Consider the following 11,162-nt stretch of genomic DNA (forward strand, 5'->3'; position numbering starts at 1 on the left):
GGACTGGGGGGGGGTGTCTTTGGTGCTCTCTGAGCTGGGGGGGGTTTCTTGCAGACGTTTCAGGACCCAACTAGGAGGCGTCATCCGGACTGCTGAAGAAAGCGCTTCCCAGGAGCGGAGAGATGGCGCTGCCCCCCCCCAAAATCCACTCTTGCAGGGGGGGGTCACGTCCTGGGGATGAAGGTCAGGCCCCTCCCCCCCGCCTCCTTTGCAGCCCGCCCGCCCAGTGCGGGGCGCTCGAGGCGGCCACGCGCCCGCCTCGCCACAGTTGGTGCCCTCCGCGCTCTCCCATTGGCTGCGCCTCCCGCCCTCGGCCCCGCCCCGCCCCGCCCTCCTCAGGCCCGAGGGGGGGAAAGCCCGCCCTCTTTCCCCTGGACCAATCAACCCGCGCCGGGACGGGGGTGGGGCGCCGGCCTCTTTGTCGCAGCGACCAATGGGCGGCGAGGGGCGGGGCGGGGCGACTCTTGGCGGAGGCTGCCCGGCGTCCCGGCGGGAGAAGCGGGAGGCTCGGCGGAGGCGGCCGCGGTCCCGGCGGGCGAGGCTTTCCCCCGCGCTGACGCCAGGTGAGTGGATTCCCTCCGCAGCGCCGGCTTCCCTTCCTTCCTCCCCGGCGGCTCCTAAGCGGGGGACTCCGAGTCCCATCACTCCCAGCCGCCCCAGGGGTGGGTGGGGGGCTCCGCAGAGCGGGCCGTTGGAGGGGTGGGGACCCCTCCTCCCCGGTTCCTTGCTGTAAACCCCGGGGCGCCAGGCGGTGTCTCTCTCTCTCTCTCTCCCCCTCCTTTCCCCCGCTTGCTTCCCCGTCCCGGGATCACCGCGTGGTGCGCCGTCCTTCCCCCTCCCCAATGCAGCTCGCTTTCGCCGCAGGGCCCGGATTGAGGAAGGATGGAGAGGGGGGGGGACGCGAGGCCTACGGGTGGCACCCCGGGGCTCCCCCTCGCGCTTCTGGGCCACGCTGTGCAAAAAATAAAGCCTCCCACGCTCCTTTTGCAACCGGGCGCCCGCGGCTTTCGGAGCCTCTGGGGAGGGGAGGGGGAGGCAAGGCCTTGGGAATCTGTGCCTGGGTGGGGGAGGGAGCTGCATTAATGGGGGGGGCTTTTTCCTGCTCCTCCCCTCCCCCAGCTGGCTGCTGTCTTGCAACCTGAACTCGCAGCCTCCCCCCCCCGGACCAAAGAGGGGGGGAGCCCGAGCGCTTCCCCTCTTCTCTCCCCCCCCTCCCAGCAAAGCTTGGTGCATTGATGCAGAGCGGGAGGGGGGGCAGGCTCGTTTTGGACGCCCCCTCCCTGCAGCCTCCCCACCGACTGTTTTATTTATATATTAAGTTTAGGCACAGCTGGAAGGCTTGGCTGAATGGCTGGCAGTGCATTGGATTGATTTTGCTGTGTGTGTGTGTGTGCAGGAACTGTCAAAACCCCCAAACCCCCTCCCTCCTTTTAACAAGGTGCAGCCTCTTGGCGCCAGGAAAAGAGGCTTTGCTCTTCCGGGTGCCCGTGAAGGGATCGGGGCTGTCTTCCGCAGAGCTTGTACTACAACATCCATCCTGCCCTGCCAGCCTGGCCCGGGACTGCCCTGGCCCTGGCCAAGGGTGATGGGTGGGGGGATAGCTTGAATGGGGTTTCTGAACTGAAGCTTGGCTTCGACCTTAGATAAAACTGGTGGAGGTTTTGGGGGTTCATTTAGTTATGTCCTGTGGTTTTGTTTTTTATTATTTTAATAAATAATTCCTAAAGCAGCCAACGTACCCAATACCCATTCCTCCTCCAATTTTTCCCAGAACAACAATCCTGTGAGGTGGGTTGGACAGAGGGAGGGGGACTAGCCCAAAATTACTCAGCCGGTTTTTTATGCCTAAGGTGGAACTAGAACTCGCCGTCTCCTGGTGATTGGCATAAAGTCACCCAGTCGGTTTTCATGCCTAAGGTGGAACTAGAACTCACCGTCTCCTGGTGATTGGCATAAAGTCACCCAACCGGTTTTCTATGCCTAAGGTGGAACTAGAACTCACCGTCTCCTGGTGATTGGCATAAAGTCACCCAACCGGTTTTCTATGTCTAAGATGGAACTAGAACTCACCGTCTCCTGGTGATTGGCATAAAGTCACCCAGCTGGTTTTCTATGCCTAAGGTGGAACTAGAACTCACCGTCTCCTGGTGATTGGCATAAAGTCACCCAACCGGTTTTCTATGTCTAAGATGGAACTAGAACTCACCGTCTCCTGGTGATTGGCATAAAGTCACCCAGCTGGTTTTCTATGCCTAAGGTGGAACTAGAACTCACCAGCACCTGGTTTCTAGCATGCACCAGACTGGCCAGTGGTGGGCCATAATTACCCCAGGGATCTGGTGCAGGTTGATCAATAGGTATTTTCCAGTTTCTCAGTCTCTGGTGGGGACTGGGCCCAGGTCCCCCAGTTGCCATCCGTGCCTAAGGAGAAGCACAACTGGATCTCCCAGCGCCTAGCTCGGCTCCTTCACCGGGGCACCCCGTTGGCGGTGGAACCCTCCCTCCCGTAAGTGACGGGCTTCGTTAAGCTTTTGAGTAATGTCTGGATGGATCCAGAATGTGAGAATCGTGTGGCGCTGCTGGATCAGGATGAGGCCCGTTTGGGACCAGTGCTGGGCTTTCTGGCAGGGATCAACTGGATCTCTCTGGAGTTTCCAAGCAGAAGCTGGAGACGGTTTATTTTATTTCCCGTCATGTCATGGCATTTCATTATTTTATTCTATTTATTCTATTTTCTATTTATTTTATTTTGTTGTTATTTTATGTTATTTCATTTATTTTATTTTATTTTATTTCATTTTCAATCGATCAGAATAGAGCTGGAAGGGATCTTGGAGGTCATCTAGTCTAGGGCTTTTCAATCTTTTCACCCATTGTACCGCTTTTAGGATATGGCAACATCCGAGGACCATCAGTCGCCTAGCAAGGTGTCAAAAACTTGGAAAAAAAGTGATGAAGTACAGGTAGTCCTCGACTTACAACAGTTCGCTTAGTGACTGTTCAAAGTTACAATGGCACTGAACAAAGGGCCCCCCAAGCCACAGCCGAGCAAGACACCTGCCTGCCCACCTGCCCGCGCTCTTCCTCCTGTCCGAGGTTTTCATTGTTGTGAGCATTTCTGTTGAGGATTGGCAGCGGGGGTGGGGTGGGGGGTGTTTGGTTTTTATTTCCCCCCCCCCCCCGTCTGCTGGGTGGTTGCAGCAGGTTTTGGTCCCTTCACATGACCCTGGGACACTGGGACCGTCATAAATATGAATCAGTGGCCAAGCATCTGAATGTAAATCACAAGACCCTGGAGAGGTTGCAACATTCCAGCTGATCGGTGCTTCTTCAGGGCTCAGCAGAAGCTCCAGGATCAGCGCCGAGCTCCAGCTGGAGCCTGGCACTGATCCTGGGGCTTCCGCTGAGCCCTGACAGCCCTGCAGCTCCAGCCGTCTCTCGCTCAGGCTTGTGCAGTGCTGCCACCGGTTCAGCTCATTCTCCTCCCCTGCTACCCCTTTTCTAGGATGGTCGCGTACCACCTGCCAGGTGCCAATGGACCACAGGTGGTACCCGTGCCACTGGTTGAAAAGCCCTGCTCTGGTCCAATCCCCTGCTGAAGCAGGAGATCTTGTACCATTTCAGACAAGTGGCTGTCCAGCCTTTTCTTAAAAACCTGCAGTGATGGAGCACCAACAGCTTCTGGTGGCAAGCTGTTCCACTGGTTAATTGTTAAAATTACATTTTAACGTTTTGTTTTATTTTATTTTATTATTTTTATTTTTTTATTTTTTATTTTATTTCATTTTATTGTATTATTTTATTTCATTTCATTCAATTTATATGTCACCCCCTCACCATCCAGCGACTCTTGAGCGCCAATTCCTTTGCAGTTCGACATCTAGAGAAGTGCTGCCCCCATCCTGGGGTCTTCAAGACCAAGAGCCTCCCCTTGCCCCCCCTCCATGAAAGTAGCCAGGTCCCTGGGAAAGCCCTCCAGTGGTGGCCACTGCCTTGTCCTGTGGGGAGGAGTTCCCCTGGTGAACAATACACCGCGAGGAAGCGCTTCCTTCTCACGGTCTCTTCCTCTTGGGTGATCTTGACGTTTCTCCCAGCCACTTTCTCCAGGCCGGGCCTGGTTTGGAGGACCTCAAGGGTGCCCTTGCTCTCCCTCCCTTTTCCAAAGCTCGCCCAGTGTCCGAGAAGAAGACCGTCCCTTTAGCCTGCCCCGTGTTTGTGCCCGAGTTGGAATGTTCTTCCGTCTTGGAGGACAATTGACTAGGCCGGGGCTAGGCAACCTTGGCTCTTTTGTGACTCGTGGACCTCAACTCCCAGAATTCCTGAGCTAGCCATGCTGAGGGGAAAGGGAGAGGTTTCTAAGCTGAGCCAGGCTGGCTCAGGAACTGTGGGAGTTGAAGTCCACGAATCATGAGGGGCCCATAGTTCCCCCATGCTGGCTCAGGAATTCTGGGAGTTGAAGTCCACGAGTCAGAAAGCGGCCTAAGCCAGGGGTAAGCAACCTTGGCTCTTTTATGCCTGGTGGACCAACTCCCAGAATTCCTGAGCCAGCCATGCTGAGGGGAAAGGGAGAAGGTTCCAAGCTGAGCCATGTTGGCTCAGGAATTCTGGGAGTTGAAGTCCACGAGTCATGAAGGGGGCATAGTTACCCCATGCTGGCTCAGGAATTCTGGGAGTTGAAGTCCACGAGTCATAAAGCAGCCTAGGCCTAGGCCAGAGGTAGGCAACCTTGGCTCTTTTATGACTCGTGGACTTCAACTCCCAGAATTCCTGAGCCAGCCATGCTGAGGGGAAAGGGAGAGGTTTCCAAGCTGAGCATGCTGGCTCAGGAATTCTGGGAGTTGAAGTCCCCAAGTCATGAGGGGGCCATAGTTCCCCCATGCTGGCTCAGGAATTCTGGTAGTTGAAGTCCACAAGTCATAAAAGAGCCAAGATTGCCTAACCCTGGATTAGGGACACCCGTGGAGTTATGGCCATAGACCCGGGTCTCTTCGGAGACCGTCTCGTGGGACCTGCTTCATGGGACGGAAGACGTTGCCTGGGAAAGCATGTGTCCCCAAACACGCCACATTTCCCAAAATGGCAAGAAAGCAGACGTCGTTAAGTGAATCGCTGCAGCTAATAACACGGTTATTAAGTGAATCTGGCTTCCCCACTGATGTTGCTTGTCGGAAGGTCGCCAAAGGGGATCACATGATCCCAGGGCACTGCGACCGTCATAAATACGAGCCGGTTGCCAAGCGTCTTGAATTTTGATTGGGTGGCCACAGGGATGCTGCAGTGGTTGTGAGAAAAACGGTCCGAAGTCGCTTTTTCTAGTGTCGTAACTTTGAACGGTCACTAAATGAACGCTTATAAGTCGAGGACTGCTGTTGTCAGCTGATGGTGAACAATAGAATAAGGTCTCTTCTGACTTTGGAATTTGAGCTTCCTCAAAAGATGGAGGAAGGCCACCAGGTTTGTCCATTAATGCTCCAGCCATAAGGACACGTATCTCAAGCCTGGACATGCTGTGGGCGATCTCAGCTCTGTCCCTCACAGAGGTGAACACGCATTTTGCATTCCTTTTGCACAATCTTGTTGTACATTGCACCATGCCCCGTTTTCCTGTTTGATTAATGTTGCGCATTGAACAGCCACTGGAGAATTTGGGGCGACGGCCGCTTCTCGCAAAGAATAAATGTTTGTTCATTCGCTCCTCTGTCCCATCCCGTGAGGGAGGATGGGTGAAGTTTCGAAATAGCAGGCGGCGAAGAGAACACAAAAAACCAGGCCAGGTGTGTCTAAATTATCATTATCTGCACGAAGCAAAAATATCTCTGAAGAAGTGCAAGAATATCTCTGAATTGTGTGCACAAAAAAATAAAAACAATTCCCCATTTCGGTCCCAGCCAGAAATCCGCAAATGCCTGCAACCAGATTTAGCGTCTTTAGTGTCTATCAATTCCACAAAAACTAAATACGGTAAAGGATGAATTAACTTGATAGATGATTCAAACGGCTCAGGATTTTTACAATAAAGAAAGGACATTTGGAAAAATAAGCGACAGGTTGATAGTGCATGAAATCTGAAGTTTCTCGGGAACGATTTTGCGTGGAAGAACCCCATGTATACGTATACGTGAACTGTTTTGAGATCTACGGAACAGCCTGCCTCCAGAAGTTGTGAGTGCTCCGACACTGGAGGTTTTGATGAAGAGATTGGACAGCCATTTTTCTGAAATTGTGTAGGTAGCCCTGATGGATGTTAATTGACTTCGTTGGTCAGAAGGTCCCAAAAAAGGGGGGATCCCGTGATCCCGGGACACTGCGACCGTCATAAATACAGTTGCCGAGCATCTGAGTTTTGATCGCGTGCTCATGGGGTGGCTGCAGTGGTCGTTAACTGTGAAGAACGGTGACTTTTTCAGCGCCGTTGTGACTTTGGTCACTAAACGAACCCTTGTAAGATGGAAACTAACCAAAGAGAAAAGCAACGTAGAAATAAGGAGAAAGGTCCTGACAGTGAGAACAATTAACCAGTGGAACTGCTTGCCACCAGAAGTTGTGGGTGCTCCAACACTGGAAGTCTTTAAGAAGAGACTGGACAACCATTTGTGTGACATGGTATAGGGCAGTGCTTCTCAACGTTTGTGTGACGGTGACCCCCATCACACAAACGTGCCGCGCATGTGAGGCGGCGCCCCCATGCGTGGCGGCGCCCCATGCGCGGCACGCATGCGCGGTGGCGCCCCCCGAGGGGGAAAAATGGCGGATCGCCTTGTTTGGCGACCCCCGAGAAATGGTCGATCGACCCCAAATGGGGTCGCGACCCATAGGTTGAGAACCACTGGTATAGGGTTTCCTGCCTGAGCAGGGGGTTGGACTAGATGATCTCCAAGGTCTCTTCCAACTTTATTATTATTATGGATCATCACACAGCCAGATGTTCAGACTGGATTTGGCATTTTTGTCTACCTATTGAGTCCTTACATAGGCAGATGTGGATGTTTGATGGTATTACAGATATCGTCGCAGGATGGCAGTAAGGCTGCCTTTTGCAATTGACTAATGGCTAATTTGTCAATGCCAATGGTGTTGTTGTTATTATTATTATTATTACTATAAACTTGCTGAAGCTCAGGAGAGAGAACATGCCAAGAACATGCAGCTCATGAAATCAGCTTGCATTGCAATTTCCCTTCTTCCAGCACTACAATCCCCATAACTCCCAGCTGGAAATGCACATGGGTTTTTTGTTTGTTTTTTTAAAGTCGATGGCTGTTTGTTTCTGCCGCTCGCCGTTTGCCAAGAGGAACATCGTTTCCAGGCAAAGAACTGCCAATAAAAATTGTCTCCTGTGCTTTTTGTTTTCCCAGCTGGGAAACACCGAGACAATATTTCATAATCCTGGTTTGTTTGGCGTGATTGCTTTGAGCAGTCCAAACAGACAGACAGGCTTCTTCATGGCACAAGCACACCAAACGTCAGATTTCACTCACCAAATACAACCTGCTCGACTTACGACCATTTTTCACGTTTAACAACCGTTAAATGTCACGTGATCTACATTCAGACACTTGGCCACTGACTCGCATTTACGACGGTCGCAGTGTCCCAGGATGGTGGTGGTGGTGTGATCCCCTTTTGTGACCTCACGGCAAGCAAAGTCGACGGGGGGGAGGCAGATTCACTGAACAGCTGTCTCACTTAACGTCACAACTTCAGTGATTTGCTTAACAACGGTGTCCAGGAAGGTCATAAAATGGGGCAACGCTCACGTAACGGCCTCAGCAACAAAAAATTGGGGCTGGATTGTGGTTGTACCTGTATTTCCTATCAGGAGAAACCCAGATGTAGCTAAAGGTGTACAACGCCTTCAAAACATGCTTATTCTATTATTAAACAATAATTCTTTTTATTTTTCTCCGTCCTCTTGACCGAACCGAGCAACGGGGCTGCTGCCACAGCTCCTCGCGTGGTTCAGACATGACGAGAAGCTGCGTTTGTTTTTCAAAAGTCCCAAGTTAACAACTGGAAATCTGGGCTCAGCCGTGTGGCCGTAATTCGAGGACTGTCGTGTTTTGAATCGCGGGGACCTTGAAAAACAGCCTGAATCGGATACCCAGGGACCCGGGTGTCATCCAAGCTCCCTGTTTTCTCCAAAGAACGGAACTAAACGGGATTTCTCCCTCAAATCTTACTTTCCCCCCTCCCCTATTTCTTAATTTGGGTACGGGGGTCTTGTGTCCTGGACATGCAATTTGGAAGCCCGGTTGTGCATAAAGTGTGGTGTTCACCCCTTCGCTCCTACACCTGCCTGCCCCCTTGTTCTCATGCCATGCTCACGAGACAGGGCCCGACTGGTGATGATGGCGTTTGTTTTTATCTCAGGAAAACAGCGGTTAAATTCTAATTTTTTTCCCAAGCAAGGGCAGCTGCCAGCTTATCACCCGATAGGTGGATTCCTCATAAGAACCGGGAACGTTAGTCGGGGAGAGGCGAATCTTGGCTTGTTTTTTTTTTTTTTCCTTATAAATCGGAGGTCGCCAAACCTTTGGGCCCCAGGGAGCACCACAGACCGGAGAGTGCATGGTTTTGTGTGCTGTCTGCTTTGCGTGTTTGTGCGGCCTGTTTGCTGGCAGGCTGTGGCCCTGTATTGATCTATGGCCCGGAGGGGTTGGGGACCCCTGTTACAAATAAAGCAAAGTGTGAGTTTTCTTAAGAGGGTCCTCTCGTCCAGAGCGTCAAGGAAGGAGGCAATTTTGCGAGCAGGACGTTTTATTTCTGTTTATTTCTGCCACTCGCCGTTGCAAAGAGGGAACATCGTTCCCAGGGAAAGAACTGCAGATAAAAATGGTCGCCCGTGCTTTTTGTTTTCCTAGCGGGGAAAAAAATATTAAGAGATCCCTGGTAGCTCCGTTTTGTAACCCTGGTTTGTTTTCCACGATTGCTTTGAGCAATCTAAACAGAGGCTCCTTCACAGCACGAAGCCCCCCAAATGTCGGATTTCTCTCACCGAATACAACCTGCTGGACTTTCAGCCGTTCGTTTAGTGACCATTTAAAGTTACAGCGGCACTGGAAAAAAGGGACCTACGACCTGTTTTTCACACTTGAGGACCGCTGCTGTGACGTGATCAAAATTCGTAACGCTTGGCCACTGACTCATATTTACGATGGTTGCAGTGTCCGGGTGTCACGGGATCATCTTTTTCTAGAGGCAGTCCTCAATTTACAACCAAATTTTCTGCGGCTAAGCGAGACAGTAGCTAAAGTGAGGTTTGCTCCATTTTACGACCTTTCTTGCCACTGTCCTTAAGTGAATCACTGCCCTTGTTAAGTCAGTAACCACAGTTGTTAAGTGAATCTGGCTTCCCCCCATGGACTTGGCTGGTCAGACGGTCGCAAAAGGGGATCGCGTGACCCCCCCCCAGGACATTGCAACCGTCATAAATATGAGTCAGTGTTTTTTTTTCCCTTATATCCTCCGAATGTAAATTGCATAACCACATGGGGATGCTGCAAAGGTCGTAGGGGTGGAAAACGGTTGTAAGTCGCTTTTTTTCAGTGCCGCTGTAAGTTTGAACAGTCACTAAATGGGACTGTTATAAATTCGAGGACTCCCTATACCAGCGGTAGGCAACCTTGGCTCTTTTTTGACTCGTGGACTTCAACTCCCAGAATTCCTGAGCCAGCCTGGCTCAGCTTGGAAACCTCCCTTTCCCCTCAGCATGGCTGGCTCAGGAATTCTGGGAGTTGAAGTCCCCGAGTCATAAAAGAGCCAAGGTTGCCTACCCCTGGCCGAGGCCTAGGCCTCTTTATGACTCGTGGACTTCAACTCCCAGAATTCCTGAGCCAGCATGGCTCAGTTTGGAAACCTCTCCCTTTCCCCTCAGTATGGCTGGCTCAGGAATTCTGGGAGTTGAAGTCCACGTCATAAAAAGGCCACAGATCCCCATGCTGGCTCAGGAATTCTAGGAGTTGAAGTCCACGAGTCATAAAGCGACCTAGGCCCTAGGCCAGGGGTAGGCAACCTTGGCTCTTTTATGACTCATGGACTTCAACTCCCAGAATTCCTGAGCCAGCCTGGCTCAGCTTGGAAATCTCTCCCTTTCCCCTCAGCATGGCTGGCTGAGGAATTCTGGGAGTTGAAGTCCATGAGTCATGAAGGGGCCAAAGTTTTCCCCATGCTGGCTGAGGAATTCTGGGAGTTGATGTCCAAAAGTCATGAAGGGACCAAAGTTTCCCCATGCTGGCTCAGGAATTCTGGGAGTTGAAGTCCACGAGTCATAAAAGAGCCAAGGTTGCCTACCCCTGCCCTATACTTTTGTATTAGGCTTCTGCATTTTTTTTTCCTATCAGTATTTTATCTCTTGCATTTGGGGTTTATTTTTATTTTTTGTTTTTAACGCTTCACCTCCTCCCTAATAAAATCATTGGAAAAGGAAACCGCGATAACGAACGCCGATTGCAGATTTTTTAGGAGACGCTTTTCGCTTCCTTGTTCCAGACTCTAACCTCAATTCCGGCACCCAAAAGGACATCGAGTTGTATTGTGTGTGTGTGTGAAATGAGGACAAGAGAGTGCATGATGGGTATGTGGCGGGGGGGGGAGTGCAGGGGGGGGGGTGGACCGTGCAGGATCAGCCACTGGAAGGCTTGCCAGACCCTCCGGAACGGGTGGGGGGGGGACCGACCTTCATGAGAGCCTGTTGCTTTAATGATTGTGTTTTTTTTAATGGCTGAGATAATTGTCTATTTTTATACCTGGAAAATTGCTTCCTTGCCAGGATCCCACGTGCCGACACCGCCTGTGCGGGGAAGGAGCGATGCCAGGCCAGGAGAAAACGGGCACAAAAGAGGGGAGACAATCAAGCTCTTATATTGTACCCGGGACTCGGGGTGGGTGGACTCGCCGGCGCCAAGGCCTCTTTGCTGCATCTGAGCATGTCTAAAGTGCGTCAGAGGGGGTGGGTGGGCAGCTCAGGGTGGTGGTAAAGCTTCGTGGGGTGGGGCGAGGCGATCGAGCTACCAGGGGATCCTCAACTTACCACCCCAATACTGCAACCGTCATAAATAGGAGTCGGTTGTCAAGTGTTGGAATTTTGGTCACGTAACTGTAGGGAATGCGGCCATGGTCGTACGTGTGGGAAAACGGTCATAAGTCACTTCAGACGGTCACTA

General features: G+C 51.8%; 1 protein-coding gene across 5 annotated transcripts in view; it reads left to right on the plus strand.

Moving 5' to 3' along the window:
* The first annotated feature begins 451 nt into the window (after positions 1-451).
* The window catches only part of CUNH20orf27 (chromosome unknown C20orf27 homolog), a 30,558-nt gene continuing 19,847 nt past the window's right edge, over positions 452-11,162 (plus strand). The window contains exons 1-2 of one of the 5 annotated variants that reach the window (XM_039333890.1): positions 487-563; positions 10,769-10,880. In XM_039333890.1, the coding sequence (XP_039189824.1) occupies positions 10,808-10,880 (73 nt within the window). In that variant the 5' untranslated portion in view covers positions 487-563; positions 10,769-10,807. Of the gene's footprint in view, positions 564-10,768; positions 10,881-10,914; positions 10,935-11,162 lie in introns of those variants that run through there. The other 4 variants (XM_039333891.1, XM_039333894.1, XM_039333893.1 and 1 more) reach the window with 4 other exon arrangements.

Source organism: Crotalus tigris, unplaced genomic scaffold (assembly GCF_016545835.1).
Source record: "Crotalus tigris isolate CLP2741 ecotype Arizona unplaced genomic scaffold, ASM1654583v1 scf7180000024513.1755786, whole genome shotgun sequence".
Taxonomy (NCBI): domain Eukaryota; kingdom Metazoa; phylum Chordata; class Lepidosauria; order Squamata; family Viperidae; genus Crotalus; species Crotalus tigris.